Source organism: Pleurodeles waltl, chromosome 3_1 (genome assembly GCF_031143425.1).
Source record: "Pleurodeles waltl isolate 20211129_DDA chromosome 3_1, aPleWal1.hap1.20221129, whole genome shotgun sequence".
NCBI lineage: Eukaryota > Metazoa > Chordata > Amphibia > Caudata > Salamandridae > Pleurodeles > Pleurodeles waltl.
The window spans coordinates 1,545,444,464-1,545,463,952 of record NC_090440.1 but is presented as its reverse complement, the minus strand read 5'-3'; the positions used below and the strand labels follow the sequence as shown (position 1 = coordinate 1,545,463,952).

The 19,489-nt window shown below is 44.2% G+C and overlaps 1 protein-coding gene across 3 annotated transcripts in view; it reads left to right on the top strand.

Annotated features, from left to right (window-relative positions):
* Positions 1-19,489, top strand: part of PTPRU (protein tyrosine phosphatase receptor type U) — a 765,217-nt gene that overhangs the window by 633,474 nt on the left and 112,254 nt on the right. For 2 of the 3 annotated variants that reach the window (XM_069225125.1, XM_069225126.1), the window contains exons 17-19: positions 4,921-4,993; positions 12,724-12,800; positions 13,023-13,040. In XM_069225125.1, coding sequence (XP_069081226.1) covers positions 4,921-4,993; positions 12,724-12,800; positions 13,023-13,040 — 168 coding nt within the window. The remainder of the gene's footprint in view (positions 1-4,920; positions 4,994-12,723; positions 12,801-13,022; positions 13,041-19,489) is intronic. The other variant, XM_069225127.1, reaches the window with a different exon arrangement.

Sequence of the window (19,489 nt, the reverse complement as noted above, 5' to 3'; positions counted from 1 at the left end):
GCCCCTGCTTATAGTTACTTAACCCCTCCCCCCCAAACTCCCTCCTGGACACCTAGGGGAGACCCGGGGAGGGGGGGGGTACCTAATATGTGAAAATAAGGTAGATCATCATATTTAAAGTGCCCATATCACCGAAGTCGAATTGGGATATCATTTACATTTAAATGCAATCTGCAGAATCGAGCTGCATTTAAAAATGACAGAAGACTTCCAGCAGGGCCCAAATGCAAAGGGCAGCAATTCTGCTGGGCCTCTACACCCATGCCCTAATATGTACTAGGATCTTGTAGGTAGCTGGCATCCCCTTGCCATATTATTTACTAGGGACTTATAGGGGCTGTTATGCAAATGGTATGAATTTAACTTTTAAAGACAGGCTGAAAGGCGGTCCTGCATGTAAAAGGACAGACAGCATACAGCAGTGCACACATGCAAGTGCAAAACTTCTCCTGGGCCTCTAATCTCCATGCCATCTTATATACTAGGGGCTTATAGGCATATTGTACACCCTTGCCCTGTTATATACTAGGGACTTACAGGGTCTGTTATGCCAGTTGGAAGGGTACCCTAATACCTAGTGTACTCAACTACATGTGTATGTTTTAACATTGCACTGGCCTGGGTCTGGCTGACAGAGCCCAGGTCACAGTCGGAGACAGTTATCAGCACCAGTCAGCAACAAAAGAATGGGACTGAACAGGGCAAAAGATGACTCTGCAACAGTAGTCCAGTCAAATCGTAACGAGGGCTTGGGTGATGGTGCGTCTCCTGTTTTGGAGAAGCCACTGGAAAATATTACGTAAAATGCACAGGGTGAAGAAGCAGGAGGGTGACACTGTGTTGATTTGGGATCTCATGGTGAGTTTGCTGTCCGAGATGATACAGAGATTCCTGGCATGCTTTGCTGGGGTTTGAGTGAGACCCAGTTCTGTGGCCCACTAGGAGCAGTCCCAAGGAGAGTTATTGGTGCTACAGATCAAGACTTCCACCGTGTTTGTGTTGAACTCCATGCAGGTATTCTGCATCCAGTTAGCCAAGTTGGTCATGCATCATGGAAGTTGGTTCTGGTGGTAGTGGAACTTCCAAAGAGGGAGAGGATGAGTTGTGTGCTGTTGGCATAGGATTTAATGTTGAGTCTGTGGGATCTCACTATGTTAGCAAGGGGGGGACATGGAAGAGTGAGTCTCAGTGATGAGCCTTTTAGGAATTCCGCAGATGACTGGTTTGTGTCTGGAGCTGAAGGATGAAAGGTGAATTCATTGTGTTCTGTCGGAGAGAAAGGAAGCGATCCATCTAAGGGCAGCTCCTTGGATGCGTATATTGTGAAGTCTGGCATTCAGCGTGTGGTGGGAGATGGTGTGGAAGGCTGCCGAGAGATTGAGGAGGATAAGGGCCGCTAAATCTCCTTTGTCGAGGAGGGGCCGGATGTAATCTATGGCAGCGATCAGGGCTGTCTCAGTGCTCTGGTTGCTGCAGAAACCAGATTGGGAGCCATCCAGGAGGTGATAGTGTTCGAGGTCGATGGTGTGTGGTTGGTTAATGTTTTTTTCAATTACCTTGGCCAGAAAAGGAAGAAGGAAGAAGGGAGATGGGACTGTTGGTGAGTTTGCTGGGTACCACTGAAGATTTCTTCAGCAGGGGTTTGATTTCTGTGTGCTTCCAGTCTTCAGGGAAGATGGCAGAATTCATCAAGGTGTTGAGTAGGGTGGAAAGTTAAAATCCAATCCTGGGTGCTCCTAGGCTGAAGATACGATGGGGGGCATGGATCGGGTAGGGCCTCTGAGTAGTTGGACTTCATGATGTGTCCCCAGTGGTGAGGTGTTTTCAGGTGGTAAGCCTTGAGATGGCTGTGTGTGTGCAGGTATGGCTGTTGAAAACATCTTCAGGCTTGAGTTGGTGGGTTGACGTTTCTGTATATTGTAGACATTTTTGTCGTGAAAAAAATATGCAAGGCTGTCGCATAGGGCCTGAGATGGAGAGATGTTACTTGTTGCCTTTGTGGGGTTTTTACTTGCTGCTTCTGCTATTGTTGGGTTAGCTTTGATGAGCGATGCCAGGGCTTTTTTTTCCATCTCACGTATTTGGCCATGATGTAGGTTGAGTGCTCATTTGTACGCAGTTCTGTCGGCTGGGTCTTTGTTGCTAAGCCACCTTCTTTTGAGGTGCTTGCAGTGGTGCTTGCAGTGGTACTGACGTGATGAAGTGCAAAGAGACCACTGCCTACTGCAATTGTTCACACCCTTAAGATATTAATTTTCTTTTTCTTTTAAACAGTGGCAATGTGGTATGAATTTAGTGGAATGATTGTTACAAGGGACTGTTGATCAGGAGGGAGGAGTCTATTTATTTGAGTATTACGCACCTACATATGTCTGTTATATTATAATATTGAGAAAGCATGTTCATATCTTTATATGAAAGTATGTTTAATATTGAATAATTAAATCAAAATGTTATTTAAATAAATGTAATTTTACATTTTTTGGGGGGGGCTCTGCATTTGATTTTGGATGCATTTTACCTTTTTGACCTATTGGCACATGTAAGGTATACAGAAGGGGTTGTTTTTTTCCCTTCATAGTGCCACGCGAATGTGCCTCCCCTGTGCCAACTAAATTAAGGCAAGTGCCAAACTGAGAATAAACTAGTGCTGCTCCCATCTTCGACAGCAGAAGGTAATGCCTAATACACATGGCATCGACTTAGAAATCAAAACGTTATAAGGTTATGCTGAGGATCAGCTTTTTCATGCCACAGTGTTATCAATAGTTTCACTGGAATAGTTCAATCTGTGACCTCTTCCTAGAGACCATCACACACTCACGCCTTCCCATGATTCTTTGTTCTGTTGTTCATCTTTCTTTCTCCAACCTCAGGTTTGGTTCAGCACCAGTACTATAACAGCCATTGACGTGAGCACTGGTCTCCGGTGACCAAGCCACATTCTTTTTTTTGTATCCATTTAAATCCAAATAAAATACTTAAGGCTGGAGGTTTCACTGAGTGGGTACCAGACCTGGAATCAGTGGGCCAACAGAAAGAAAGCCCAAGGAATACAGGGAGTGCAGAATTATTAGGCAAGTTGTATTTTTGAGGATTAATTTTATTATTGAACAACAACCATGTTCTCAATGAACCCAAAAAACTCATTAATATCAAAGCTGAATATTTTTGGAAGTAGTTTTTAGTTTGTTTTTAGTTTTAGCTATGTTAGGGGGATATCTGTGTGTGCAGGTGACTATCACTGTGCATAATTATTAGGCAACTTAACAAAAAAATATATATATCCATTTCAATTATTTATTATTACCAGTGAAACCAATATAACATCTCAACATTCACAAATATACATTTCTGACATTCAAAAACAAAACAAAAACAAATCAGTGACCAATATAGCCACCTTTCTTTGCAAGGACACTCAAAAGCCTGCCATCCATGGATTCTGTCAGTGTTTTGATCTGTTCACCATCAACATTGCGTGCAGCAGCAACCACAGCCTCCCAGACACTGTTCAGAGAGGTGTACTGTTTTCCCTCCTTGTAAATCTCACATTTGATGATGGACCACAGGTTCTCAATGGGGTTCAGATCAGGTGAACAAGGAGGCCATGTCATTAGATTTCCTTCTTTTATACCCTTTCTTGCCAGCCACGCTGTGGAGTACTTGGACGCGTGTGATGGAGCATTGTCCTGCATGAAAATCATGTTTTTCTTGAAGGATGCAGACTTCTTCCTGTACCACTGCTTGAAGAAGGTGTCTTCCAGGAACTGGCAGTAGGACTGGGAGTTGAGCTTGACTCCATCCTCAACCCGAAAAGGCCCCACAAGCTCATCTTTGATGATACCAGCCCAAACCAGTACTCCACCTCCACCTTGCTGGCGTCTGAGTCGGACTGGAGCTCTCTGCCCTTTACCAATCCAGCCACGGGCCCATCCATCTGGCCCATCAAGACTCACTCTCATTTCATCAGTCCATAAAACCTTAGAAAAATCAGTCTTGAGATATTTCTTGGCCCAGTCTTGACGTTTCAGCTTGTGTGTCTTGTTCAGTGGTGGTCGTCTTTCAGCCTTTCTTACCTTGGCCATGTCTCTGAGTATTGCACACCTTGTGCTTTTGGGCACTCCAGTGATGTTGCAGCTCTGAAATATGGCCAAACTGGTGGCAAGTGGCATCGTGGCAGCTGCACGCTTGACTTTTCTCAGTTCATGAGAAGTTATTTTGCGCCTTGGTTTTTCCACACGCTTCTTGCGACCCTGTTGACTATTTTGAATGAAACGCTTGATTGTTCGATGATCACGCTTCAGAAGCTTTGCAATTTTAAGAGTGCTGCATCCCTCTGCAAGATATCTCACTATTTTTGACTTTTCTGAGCCTGTCAAGTCCTTCTTTTGACCCATTTTGCCAAAGGAAAGGAAGTTGCCTAATAATTATGCACACCTGATATAGGGTGTTGATGTCATTAGACCACACCCCTTCTTATTACAGAGATGCACATCACCTAATATGCTTAATTGGTAGTAGGCTTTCGAGCCTATACAGCTTGGAGTAAGACAACATGCATAAAGAGGATGATGTGGTCAAAATACTAATTTGCCTAATAATTCTGCACTCCCTGTACCTTTAGTGCAGTTGAGAAGAGGAAAGGTTCCTGCATCTATGAGCTCGAGGAGATAAAGCATGACTCCTTCTATGGTGGGGGGAAGACAGTGAACATGTTGAAGGACCCCTCTGTCAGTAATACTCCCTGGAGTAGAACCTGTCTTATTGTATTGTTTCTGTCTTTGTTAGAAATGGTAAGAGTAATTGTTTTGGGAAATTAAGTATATTGTTAAGAGAAATATTACTTTAATACCTGGCTGGCCCTTATAGAGGGCATCCAGCAACTCCTTTTCACACGACTTATGTTCTTCATTGCAGAGTTTCTTTGAAGGATGGGATGTGTCGAAGAAAAAGGAGAAAGTCAAAGGGAGACAGGATACCATGCAGAACTGTAAGTAAACCAATAAAGATGTCACTACCAATCAATGCCCGCTCGAGCGCGTACATATATGTTGGAAGCATGGAAAACAAGCAACATGGAACTTTTGCTATATTATACCGGATTAAGAATAGCAACAGCATGTGCACCAATTACCTACATTTGTAAATCGATATTTTACATAAATTAACAACTTAGATTTCCTTCGAAGTGCTGATGTACTAACACCAGGGTCTCCTGATTACCTGGACTTGCAACTTACCTTTGATTGATTAAATGCAGTCCCAGTCTGGTAAAATACATGTAGCAGTTACTTCTATATTTTAGTCTAGAGATTTGAAGCAAGTATAAGGATCACCTTCCCTTCAGCTATAGGAACAAAAATATTGGTCCCATCCAAGATACAACCAGTCAGAATTCAGGCCAGGGCTTGGCATGAATGTAACTCGCACATCTTTGTTTCAACTGTAAAGATAAAGGGGATTTATTTGGCCACTGAATGGACTATGTACATGATATGAAGAGGGATTCAGTCCGTATCTGTAATTGTCACGGATTAGAATATGCCTTTGTTTCAAACACTTTGCACTCACCTGCTATTTCACTGACTGGTTGGCTGTCCTCCTCGTCCTAAGGCAGATCTGTTTTTGAAATGTGTCAGAGGTCCCTCTGTTTCTGGACTTTAAATCCCAAAGTGAAAGCTTTAGTCCCAGTTACACACACGGTTTTTTCTTTTGACTTGCTACATGTGCCTCCATTATTGCAGAGGAGTGACAGTAATGTACACAATTATATTAATATGGGATTGAAGGCATAACAAATCAGTTCTCTTCCTAAGAAGGAGCCCAATGGTGGAGTTAGCCTCTTTGGTTCAGATAGAATCAGTCTGCTTATTCTAGGTTACGTTTGTCAGTTTTTGGTAGACAATCTGTCAGTTTTTGGTAGATAGTCTGTCAGTTTTTGGTAGATAGTCTGTTCCTTTCTTCTGGATTCAGTCACCCTGTATCTTCTATGTATATTTGGCTCTCATCTTGGTACAGTGAACATTTTCATGGAGGTTACTTGGCCTCTTTCTTCCCTGTGGAGGCAGCATCTTTAATCCCCAAGAATCTGGCCTCTTTCTTGATTGTCCTCTTTCTTCTGGGTACGGGTAGCCTCTTAATTCTAGGTAGAACTGGATTCATTTGTGGTGTTAAAGCCGGGCTGTTTCTTCCTGGTAGAGGCGTCCTCTTTCTTACCAGGAGAGTGATTCTCTTTTACTGCATGAGGTTGACCTATTTCTGTCACAGAGGTCCTCTTTCTTCCAGGTACTGCTCCCTTCTTTCTTCCTGGTGAATCTGGCCTCTTTATTCCTCATAGAGAAGTCTACTTCCTGCTAGAAAGATTATCTACTTTCTCGAGAGAAAGATAATCTTGTTTTTTTAAGGCATAGATGCCCTCTTTCTTTCAAGTAGAGTGGGCTCCTTGTCCATCATGGAGTTGTTCACGTTCTTGTCGTGTTCTGTCTTCTGACAGAGCTTGGCATTTACTTTCTTTCTCTAACATCACAGTGAGAGGATTTTGGTGACAATCTTCCTGGAACTGCGGATAGGGAAGGGTTTTTTTTTTGTAGCACACAACAAGATTTAAATGAGCTGTGCAAGTATTTGAGAATATACCAGCATTAGGAAAGCACAAATGAAGCACATTTTTTCTTAATTCTGAAGTGTGTTGGAAACAAATACTTTATTATTTCTCAAAACAAATCAATACACTAGGTGATGCCACTTCCACACAGAATCATTTGTGCGCTATATAGTTTTGCTAGTAAAACTGTATGTCTGTGCAAATGTAATTCTCATTTTAATTGTAAATGTGTTGTCGGTTATGGCATTTTGCTACCACACCAAGCATACTCTACTCTACACCACTCCACTTTACACCACTCCATTTTACACATCACTGCACTCTGCACCATTGCGGCCTGCTCCACTCTACGCACCTGTGCCCTGCGCCGCTTCACTCTATGCCTGTCTACTCTGCTTCACTCTACTCTGCCAATGCACTCTACTCTCCACCAGTACACTCTATACCACTGCATTCTTTGCCAATTCACGCTACACCACTCCAGTCTGGGCAACTACACTCTACTATGCACAACTCTACTCTAATATATTCTGCAACAATGCACTCTATGCCACTGCACTCTATTGAACACTACTCTACGCCACTGCACTTAACACACAACTCTCGCCCCCACTTTACACCACTGTACTCTGACACTCTACTCTGAAACATTGCACTCTACCCCACTCTGCTGCATTCTGGAGGTTAATGTTTGATTTGTTCAGCATTTTGTCTGTCATCTGTTCTTTTTGTATTTGTCCCCCTAAGTGGGAAGGGTTTGCCAGACGTGGTTTCCATGCTTGTTATGCCACCAGATTCAAGCTAGCCTGGCTGATTATGGGTGATTCCCCAAAACCGGTCCCAGGATGCTTTTTTCTGGTCCTGGGAGAACCTGGCCTGGCAGTTCGGGCTGTACTGTTCCATGAGAGCAGGGTTAAGACTGATTTGAAAATGGCTGGGTCCAAACTGGAATGGCATGGTGAGCAAAAAAACTGATGGATTAAACCAAGATCTGTGTCTGGGGGTGAATGTTTGATTTGTTATGCATTCTGTCTGTCATCTGTTCTTTTTCCACTATTTTCTGTGTTGCTGCACTCTATGCTACTGCATTCTATGCCATTAAACTCTGCAACACCCTAGCCAATGCATTCTACATAAGTCCACTTCACTGTACTGTATGCCGCTGCACTCTACTCCCCACCACTTTATGCTGCTGCACTCTACTCTGCACACTGTACTCAGCGCCACTGCACACCATGCCACTGCACTCTACTCAACACAACTCTATGCCACATCACTCTACACACAGCTCTCACCGCCACTCTACACCACTGTACTCTACGACACTCTACTCTGCTGCATTCTATGCCAATGCATTCTTCACCATTGGCACGCAATGCCACTCTACTCTGCATCACTCCACGCCACTGCATTCTGCAGCACTCCACTCTACACCACTGCACTCTGTGGCACTATACATTGCACCACTCTATGCCACTGTTCTCTATGCCACTGTACTCTACTTTTTACTCTACTCTGCACCAGTGCACTCTACGTCATTGTATTCTACACCACTCTACTCAACACCATTCCACACCACTCATTTCCACTATGCAACACTCTAAACTACTCCACTGCATTGTAGGTCGCCAAGAGCTCCTGCATAGGCGAGACCCATGGGCTTTCCCAATGCTTGTTAATATACAGCCTCCTTCCTTATGGCTCAATAAGCCTGCCTTAGAAGTGACATGTATATTAAAAGGAAGGTCTGGACTTTGTCATTATTTTAAATGGCAAAGTTGATTTAGCAGTTTGAAAACGTCTGCCAGCCAGCAATGGTAGGCTTTGAGTCATGCTTTGCTTTTTCTCCCTCTGGGTGGCACTAAGTGCTGCAGTCCACAAGGGACACTTTAACTTACAGGTTCCAAGTGTCCCTGGTGCCAGTTAACTAATGCCAATTGTGGGTGAACCAATCAGACACATGTTTTAAGGGTCGAAGCCGTGGCACTGAGGCCTGCTTGGCAGGACTCCGTGCACCTTCAAAATTGGAAAACTAGCACCATCAGTCTGAAACTGTAGGGATGACAATGCAAAATGAGGCATTTCTTTACATTTACCCAAGATATGTTGACTCTGTTTTGTGTGAATACAGATGGAGGTATTTGTTCACAGGAGATGTTCTATCACACACCTGATTCACCACAGACAATTTAAACGCCACCCAAAGTGCAGGTCTGTCAGAACAGTTATCAGACAAATACAGAACCAAGGCTCCTTAGAACAGATCTATCACCCTTAGTTAACGGACACATTTGTTATTGTAATATGTGCACTTTAGTTTTAAGGAACCACTTCTCTGGTTCTGGTTTTGTTTTGGTGACCTCTGTGGCAGAGATGATTTGAGATGCAAAGGTACATCCATCTTTCTCCATTTCCACATTTAGCCTCAATACCTCCACACCGCCATCTCCAATCATTGGTACTGCCCTCCTCGCCCATTCCAACAAGACTGCCACAATTGTTTATTCAGAGCTGTCAATGAATTCAATCTTCATGAAAACAACCCAGTATTTACCATTTTGATCCCGTAGGAAGTACAACTTCAGTCGCATCAAAGCACACCCACATGTAACCTTAAAGCAAGACCACTGGAATTGTTTTGTTCAAGTCATTGAGTTTTCTGTATAATTTGCATAGTTAAAAATGTTTCTGGCTCAAACGGATCAAAAGTTACCAAGAAATAGTGAACTAGTGGTGCCACGCAGTGGGAGACCCCTTGCAAAATGAAAATGGTCACTGATCAGGTGATGATCGCTGTTTTGAGGTGTATAAATGATACTAATGAGCTTATGTATTTGATTTAACTGTGTTAAAATGGCAAAACAGCGAGACAGTCCTGCCACACAATGTTTTGAAAATGTTGCTCATTCTTGAATATTGTAGCCGATCCTGTTGCATAAATTCCACCTGCCCTCCCTAGAAATTTCATAAGTGAAAAAAGAGCATCCCTCTCCTAGAAAGGATAAGAGTTATTACCTACAGTACACGATCAAATGCTCCCAAGGGTACCCTTCATTCCTCCCATTGACCTTATAGGGTGTCTGCAAACTCCTGACCCATGTGCAAAGGGAGATTGATTTAGAATCTCATTCCTGTCCCCGAGCACAGAAAAATACCGATTCCAATTCTAAAGCCATCCGTAAACACTCTTCATCGATAAAGCTTCAGACTGATGAGAACAGGATTTACCTTTGGGCCCAACAAGTGCAGGATGCAGCCTTTGGCCTGATGTTATACCACCCAGATGTTCCCCTGCCAGGTGAGAGCAGGCCTTCTGGGAAATTAAGGACTTTGTCGACGGGGTGGTGTCTCTTGAAGGGGGAGGAGGCTAAAGAAGAGCCAGTATCATTCCAGAAATGCACATACTCTTTCCATGCCCTGCAGTGGTGTCAATGGAAACCTGTTCCCTGGAAGGTCAGTTTACATCTGCCAGTAGCACAGTGGTGACAGTCTAGTCACGTGCGGGGATACGCACCTTGTAAATGGTAGACATAACCTCGCTTTTACCCTCTCTTCTGAAGTTGTTCTTATTGAACAATTGGACCACGTCATCTGTACACTCTCTGCTGATGTGGACAATCACTGTTGGAGCGTGCTTTGTGTTTTTGTATTTTTTAAAGATTGTTTTTTTTTTTTTCTTCACCTTGACATTCAGGCAAAATGAAAACCAAGCTTTTACAGTCATTTGAACAAACGTATGCAAAAGTCACAATGACAATAATAGCATTTGCAAGTGACATAGAATATTTAGTATGTCTCAAGAGAACGATGAACGTTAATAAAAAGGGGAGGAACTGGGATGGGACGGGGTGAGGGATGGGGATGGAGACAGGTACTACTAAGGTGCTGGTAAATGATGTAGAGGAGGGTGCATAAGGGTGACTCACCTCCACAAAGTGGCAAGGTGATTGTAAAACGAAGTGAGTCTGAGCAGCGGGCATGGGGAAGGTGTTTCACATATGCAAAAGATGAAAGGGGGATAGAATAGCTCCTCAGTTGTTGGGGGGATGAGATGCGGAGTGTGAATTTAGTTTGGCATCAGGCGGAAGGCTTCCGAGTGGTAGAATTTGGGGAAGAGTCCCCGGGGGTAAAGAGGTGAATGAACTGTAATTAAGGTGTCCAACTCTGGAGAGATGGGACGTCTCCGTATGTGATATGCCTCCTCAGAACAAAGAGCCGTGCCGTCTTAGGTTCCCTATTTCTTCATTGCATCCTGCCATGCCTCCAAGGGTGGTGGTTTTGGGGACTGCCAATGGATGGTAAGGGAACCTTTTGGCTAATAGCAGAGCTAAACTAGCAAAGCGTGTACGAACGATGTTGTGTTTCCTGCACTTAAAAATGCCTAGGCACTGACCTCCTAGGTTTTCAAGTCTGGGAGCTCGGTAGTCTCTTGCAAAGTAGTGTGGTGTGGCCTGCACGTAGGTAAGGAGGGCAGGACCATAATATATGCTGCAGATCTGCCGCATCTGATTGACATATAGGGCAGGTCAGGTTTGATGTTGGAAAGTGTTGGTTCAATTGCATGGTAGTGAGAGATGCCTGAAGTAGGCAATGAAATTGTATGTTTTTAAATCTCGCTTTGCAGTAAACCGTGTGTGGAAAGACCAGCGATTGCTCCCATTCCTTATTATGGAGCACCCTCCCTACGTCATCTTCGCATTTAGAGTGAAGGTGACAGTGAAGCGCCAGTGTGGGTTCTAAGAGCTTTATATAACCATGTAATTAGTTGTTGACCCTCACTAATCGTGAGTAGAGTTTGAATCACTGTATCAACTGGAGGTTCCCCATCTCTAATTTGCCACACTTGGAGACAGGCATGATGGAGTTGACAACAAGTGAGTAACTGCCCTGCCAGGAGGTGAAAGTCTTCCTGGAGTTTTTCAAATGTGAGGAGGTGGCCACCAGAGAATAAATCTCCAATTGTAGTGATACAGCAGTCGTGCCAGGTGTGTAAGGCTGAGATCGAATAGGTGCCCAGATATTTTGGAAGTCCCACAAAGGGGAACCCAGGACCATATGGGAGGACCTGACGTGTGAGAGCATGGGTTCTATTGATTTGGAATGTGCTTTTTGTCCCACAGACAACGATGCCCCCACCTTTTGCCCTGTGAGGCTTCTGTGTACCTCCACCTAGTGGACACTGGAACTTGTCACTTTGCCTCATGGGTCTGCTTCCCCTCCTGCCTGACACTGCCATCACTTCACCCTTTGGCAGATGTCCACGAAGCCTACTTTAGTAAGTGGGATTACAGCCTCCTTTAGGTGTCCACCTGGAGATCAACAACACCCTGATTCAAGTTGGTGAAGGTTGAGGTGGCAGGCAGAAGCAGAGGAACTGATTGCTTCCCTGGCCTGAATGGTAGAGATGGCCCTTTTAGAGAGTAGTTGCTCCATCACCTCACTGGCAGATAAAGGAGTTCTCTGCTCCATGGTGCAACTTTTTGCTGGGGCCTGGGAGAATGGTGGCCCAGTCCAGACAACCAAAGGCCAAAACTGTCTATGTAGTGTTTCCTGGAACCCAGAGACACAGTTAAGGATGTCAGCAGCAAATGTGATGAGTGACTACAGAGCCCGCTAGTTTTCCAGCTAATGGAAGACCCTTAATGAGATAAGCCTTTCATCCAGACGTCCAGAGGAAGGCGGTAGCCTGCCAGCATGCATTCCCATGTTGATTACTTTGTGGCTGCCCACCCTGTATTCCTAAGGCCAGGTGGCATCAGTGGTTTCCTTCAGCACTCTGAAATGAATCTGTGTATGTTATAATAGGTTTCATTTCTATCCTCTTATTGTCATGTAGCACTTTTCAAACATTGGTGACAAAAATGGCCCTGGCATTTCTCGTTAATTGGCGACAGAATGGTCTTATACGGTTGTGTTTCGATGGGAAAAGTAATAAATCGTTGTCTGAGCATTGTTTAGTAATTTTTGCTTTGGGCATCTAATGAAGAATATCAATATTCAGAAACTGGCGACAGAGATAAACAATTAAACATTCTCCAGCATTTGACTTTTCACGAGTTAGTTGTTTTTTGTAAATTCCACAATGTGACATTGCATTCCTTTCTTTTCTTTTTAAGATGATCGTCATCGAGTGAAGTTGCACCCCATGCAGGGGGATCCCAATGCAGACTACATCAATGCCAACTACATAGATGTGAGTACCACACACTTAAAGGTGCGGTGGTGTGAAGAGAGACTTTTTAAAACTGAGTTGAAAGCACATTCTCCTGCCTGGTGCTATTGCACTCTGTGACAAGGTGCCCATATCTCCTGCTGTCTTTTGAGCTTTTGTTTTCTCCTCAATGCTCTCCTCTAACTTTCCTTGTCTCTGCTCTTCTTTTTCTCCTCCTGACGTGCCCGCTTTGGGGTCACACAGATCCGGATAAACCGAGAAGTAAGTATCCCTCTGCTTTGACAAAGTACTGATTCCCACCTCTCGCCCTGGTCCGGCTTGTGCCTTTATAGGCAGATGTGTGTGTTCCTGCATCTGTCTATTCACTCCTCTTGGGTTGTATGTCTGAATATTGTGGACATAGCTATCGTGCTCCAAAAATACTGCATCCAAACTATTAACTACCTAAACATCATCAAGTATGCAAAGGTAAGTATAGATTTAAAATTAGTATCTCCACGTCTATGTACCTTGAGAATACTCAAGGTACATAGCTGTGAAGTTAATTATAATAAACCTATACTCACTTATACTTACTTACCGTGCAGATATTCCGAAAGTTAATATTTTTGTAGCAATATTTTCTCACAATATTCTGGTGCTAAACCCTTCAGTGTGTGTGTATGTGTATGTTTGGACTTATAGTGTGGAAATATTTTTGAGAGTCCCCATCTACTGCGGTCCATTTGTAACTGCCTTTTCCCTACTGGTGCCGTGGAGTTTTATTTTATATTTGGACATAAAACCGTGCACTCCTTTCGCAGCAGACTCTCAGAGTAGCAAAGTTCAGGGGTACAAGGCTTAGTCAGGGAGATGGTGTAGGGTAGAAACTTACAGTTCATTTAAACATATTAAGTCAATAACTCAGCCAAAACAGTGATTTTACTGTAGCAGAAAACAACACTTTAATCATGACACACAGCCTAATACTGCACATGAAATGCAGCAAGTAAAAATAAAGTACACCGTAATTCTTAGGCCCAGATTTACAAACGCTTTGCGCCTGAGTTGTTAATCTGCTTTACTTGCTGCACTGTGTTGCATTACTTCTTGGTAAATCTGGGTGTTGATAACTTAATATTTATCTTCTGTTACTCCTAGATACTTCAACAAGATCAGGACATAAGACATTCAAGAGGCCTCTAAGACTAAGCCTTATGGCCTCTCAATTCCCCGAGACAGTGACTATTTTCGGGAGCTGCTTGCGGTGCTAACCGGTGATGGGGTGGCACGTGGGGGGGGGGGGTTTGAATTAATTAAAAATAAGAAATAAATAAACTTACCTTCATTGTCGCCGTCATCAGCGCTGCCGCCGCCGTCACCTCAGTGGTGCTCCCCTAACGCAGGCTGCAAGCACAGGCTCCAGCCTATCCTGCGGCCAATCCTGACCCTGCTCAGAGCAGCGTTAGGATTGGCTGGAGCACCCAGCCAGGGCGCTCCCAGGCAGACTGGAAGCCTGTGTATGCTCTCTTCAGCCCTAGCAACTGTGTTGCTGGGCTGGAGAGAGCCTACTGCATATGTGTGTTTGGCCAGCCCGAGACGGACGGCCAAGCATACATGCTCAGTGAGGAGGAGTGCTGTGCACTCCCCCTCAATGCTCGTCAAGCCTGTGGACCCACCTCTTTTACCGCAAAACGATAATAAACATAGTTTATTATCGTTTTTTGGTAAAAGATTTTGCAGCTGCTGGAGGGGGGAGACGGTCCTCCGCCCTAACAGAGGAGCTGCGCCTGACTATTTTGCTAGAGAGTGGTCACAATTTAGATTATAGATAAGCCCGTGTCTGCTAAAGTTCTTATATATGTCAGGGGTCTTGGCTTCAGACAGTACTTCTTTTAGTTCATTGTGCAGTCTCTTCTGACGATGAGTTGTCGGTTGGGTCTGATACTAGCAGTGCTCTCGGCCATGTGCATGGTAACACATGTTCTTTGTAAAAACAGCAGCGATTGTCTTTGCCAAGCCCAATAGTCTCTTGAAGATCCTCTGGCAGTGCAGTTTTGAACAGGCACACATCTTTGGGTCAGATGAGAGGAGGAGGCCTGGACACAGTTATGATTACGCAGCTGCACTCTCTATTGTTGGGGAAGGGGCAGAATCTTCATCGTGGGATCTTCCTCAGGCCCAAAGTCCAAGCGACCCCTCAGACAGTGAAAGATGCCTTCGCAGGTTGCATCAGTGATCTTGTCGATGTCATTACATGTTGACTGCATTTGCGAATTCCATTGTAGTGCCAAGTTGCCACAGGCATGGTTTCTTCTGGTCTAACCTAAACTGCTGATAATTATAGCAATGTTTCATTGCACTAAATTGTAACAGCACTTCTTGGTCAATTTAGTTTTTTCAGGGGCACTTCGACCACTTCTGTTAACTTTCTTAAAGGCTCTGTGGCCCATGAAAGACCCCAGATCCAAGTACAGCTTTGAAAATCTAGGTGTACTTGCTGCAGGTGCACTGCAAGAAACCCAGTGTCACAAGCCTCACCAAGTGGTCTGGTGATTAAGCGCCATGTCTAGTTAGCATTGAGTGATTGTTTAGTGTGCTGCTATAAATTGTTTCTGTGCCATCCAGTTGCCAGCAAAGTGCCACGGGTCCTTTCATACAGTATCTCCCAGTTTTGTTGCCAATGAGGGATCAAGTAATCAATTGGTATATGAAATGGTGACATGGTTCATATCAAACAGATACTGAGAGGATGGTTGTAGGTGCTGCATTAATTGTCCTCCATATTCTTGGAGGAAGCCAGATATTGGTTCCTAGTTTAAGAAGATTTGTGAATTCCTTAAGACCAACACCTCCCAAACAATGTTTTAGCAAGGCCAATTTCCAAGTTGGAAGGCATTCATCCCTTTCAAGAACTTCTACATAAGCCGGAAATACTTTAAACCAATCTTCCCATGACATTGCAAATTCATCAGAACATTGAAGAAACGCTGGGGGTGGAGCGCGAGAAGACATGGCAAAATAAAATTAATATAAAAAAATTGACATATCTTTGGACATGCAATAATCAAGAACAGACACCTCAATATAGAGGTTGTACAGCCAAAATACAGTGTGGATCTTATCTACTCCTGTTGGTATGCCTGTCACCGTAAGCAGGTGAGCTATTGCAATTGTAGATAATTAACACTGTTGGTGCCTGTCACCGTAAGCAGAAAATACCCTTATAAATCACAATTTTATATATTCAAGCATATGCGGATGAACTTGAAGACAACTTCCAAAATGACTGTCAAATACACTCTGTAACATACTTTATGAGAAACTGCTCGTTTTCTCCCCCTGCCCGACCATTCAAAATAGCTGCAAGACATGCAGAATTGCATGCTTTTTTAACCCCTTCGCTGCCAGGCCTTTTCCCCCTCAGGTGCCAAGCCTTTTTTTGGCTATTTGGGGCAGTTCGCTCTTAGGCCCTCATAACTTTTTGTCCACATACCCATGCCAAATTTGCATCCTTTTTTTCCAACGTCCTAGGGATTCTAGAGGTACCCAGACTTTGTGGGTTCCCCAGAAGGAGGCCAAGAAATTAGCCAAAATACAGTGAAAATTTAGTTTTTTTCAAAAAAATGGGAAAAAGGGGCTGCAGAAGAAGGCTTGTGTTTTTTTCCCTGAAAAGGGCATCAACAAAGGGTTTGCGGTGCTAAAATCATCAGCTTCCCAGTTTTCATGAACAGGCAGACTTGAATCAGAAAACCCAATTTTTCAACACAATTTTGGCATTTTACTGGGACATACCCCATGTTTACGATTTTTTGTGCTTTCAGCCTCCTTCCAGTCAGTAACAGAAATGGGCATGAAACCAACGCTGGATCCCAGAAACCGCAACATTTCTGAAAAGTAGACAAAATTCTGAATTCAGCAAGGGGTAATTTGTGTAGATCCTACAAGGGTTTCCTACAGAAAATAACAACAGAAAAAGAAAAATATTGAAATTGAGGTGAAATAAACATAAATTTCTCTCTACGTTTTACTCTGTAACTTTTTCCTGCAATGTCAGATTTTCGAAAGCAATATACCGTTACGTCTGCTGGACTCTTCTGGTTGCGGGGATATATAGGGCTTGTAGGTTCATCAAGAACTCTAGGTACCCAGAGCCAATAAATGACCTGCACCCTGCAGTGGGTTTTCATTCTATACCGGGTATACAGCAATTAATTTGCTGAAATATAAAGAGTAAAAAATAGCTATCAAGAAAACCTTTGTATTTCCAAAATGGGCACAAGATAAGGTGTTGAGAAGCAGTGGTTATTTGCACATCTCTGAATTCCGGGGTGACCATACTAGCATGTGAATTACAGGGCATTTCTCAAATAGACGTCTTTTTTACACACTGTCTTACATTTGGAAGGGAAAAATGTAGAGAAAGACAAGGGGCAATAACACTTGTTTTGCTATTCTATGTTCCCCCAAGTCTCCCGATAAAAATGATACCTCACTTGTGTGGGTAGACCTAGCGACAGGATATGCCCCAAAACACAACGTGGACACATCACAGAAAACAGAGGTGTTTTTTGCAAAGTGCCTACCTGTAGATTTTGGCCTCTAGCTCAGCCGGCACCTAGGGAAACCTACCAAACCTGTGCATTTTTGAAAACTAGAGACCTAGGGGAATCCAAGATGGGGTAACTTGTGGGGCTCTGACCAGGTTCTGTTACCCAGAATCCTTTGCAAACCTCACAATTTGGCTAAAACAACACATTTTCCTCACATTTCAGTGACAGAAAGTTCTGGAATCTGAGAGGAGCCACAAATTTCCTTCCACCCAGCGTTCCCCCAAGTCTCCCGATAAAAATGATACCTCACTTGTGTGGGTAGTCCTAGCGCCCGCGACAGGAAATGTCCCAAAACACAAAGTGGGCACATCCCATTTTTTGACAGAAAACAGAGCTGTTTTTTGCAAAGTACCTACCTGTAGATTTTGGCCTCTAGCTCAGCCGGCACCTAGGGAAACCTACCAAACCTGTGCATTTTTGAAAACTAGAGACCTAGGGGAATCCAAGATGGGGTGACTTGTGGGGCTCTGACCAGGTTCTGTTACCCAGAATCCTTTGCAAACCTCAAAATTTGGCTAAAAAAACATATTTTCCTCACATTTCGGTGACAGAAAGTTCTGGAATCTGAGAGGAGCCACAAATTTCCTTCCACCCAGCATTCCCTCAAGTCTCCCGATAAAAATGGTACCTCACTTGTGTGGGTAGGCCTAGCGCCCGCAACAGGATATGCCCCAAAACACAACGTGGACACATCACAGAAAACAGAGCTGTTTTTTGCAAAGTGCCTACCTGTAGATTTTGGCCTCTAGCTCAGCCGGCACCTAGGGAAACCTACCAAACCTGTGCATTTTTGAAAACTAGAGACCTAGGGGAATCCAAGATGGGGTGACTTGTGTGGCTCTGACCAGGTTCTGTTACCCAGAATCCTCAAACCTCAAAATGTGGCTAAAGAAACACGTTTTCCTCACATTTCGGTGACAGAAAGTTCTGGAATCTGAGAGGAGCCACAAATTTCCTTCCACCCAGCGTTCCCCCAAGTCTCCCAGTAAAAATGATACCTTACTTGTGTGGGTGGGCTAGGTGCCTGCAACAGAATAAGGCCCAAAACTTGTAAAGATAGAGGGGATAGCACAGCGAGTTTATAAGGACATATTCTTTTATACATCTTTAGACTGACTCTGCTTTGGAACCCACATAAGTGAGGTGTCATTTTACTTGGGAGACTGAGGGGAACACTGGGGAGTAGTAATTTTGTGCTGGAGCGGTGATCGTACAAACAAAAGTCAGGAAAATATGATTTTGTAAGCAAATTTTGCGGTTTGCAGAGGGGTCTGGGTAAGAAAATGTTGGGGGATCCACGCAAGCCAGATCTCCCTGCACTCCTTGGGGTGTCTAGTTTTAAAAAATGTCTGGGTTTGGTAGGTTTCCCTAGATGAAGGCCGCACCCAGGACCAAAAACACAGGTGGCCCCTCCCCCCCAAACACAGGTAGTTTTGTAATATATCATTTTGATGTGTCCACATACGTCTGTGATGTGTCAAACACTAAAATTGTGAAAAGAAACGCACTTAGGTTATGTGAAAAAGACCCCTCACCCACCAACCAAGTTGGTGGCATGCTTCATCATCGGGGTCCCACCTGAGACACCTAGCGTGCCTCAAGTGTGCTGCGACACCTGATTACAGCGGAGCAGGTTTTGTCACTTGTACCACACATACTGGTTGAATTTGGCACGAGGGGGAGTGATGGTTCAGTAGATCAAATTTTATTAATAAGAGATTTCACAAAAGTGAAATGCACTGGTAATAACTGAAAGGCCAAAAAACTGAACCAATGACTCACAGCTCGTGAGCTGTAAAGCCACGACAAGGCACCAACCGCTTTACAGTCCATTCACACACCTTTCATACATGACATGCACAAGACCATTCACGCCGCCAGCCACGGGCCCAGCACATTACAAGACTCTCATCCACAGACAGCGCCAGTCAAGGGCCCATCACTTTCATACGCCCACATGCCTGATACAGCAATCACACCAGCTGATGAGTGTGTGGACTGGTGTTTGGCTGGCACCGCCAGCCAAGCGCCACCCCACCCACACCACCAGCCAAGCCCACGCACACCGCCAGCCAAGCGCCACCCCACCCACACCGCCAGCCAACGCCACCCCACCCA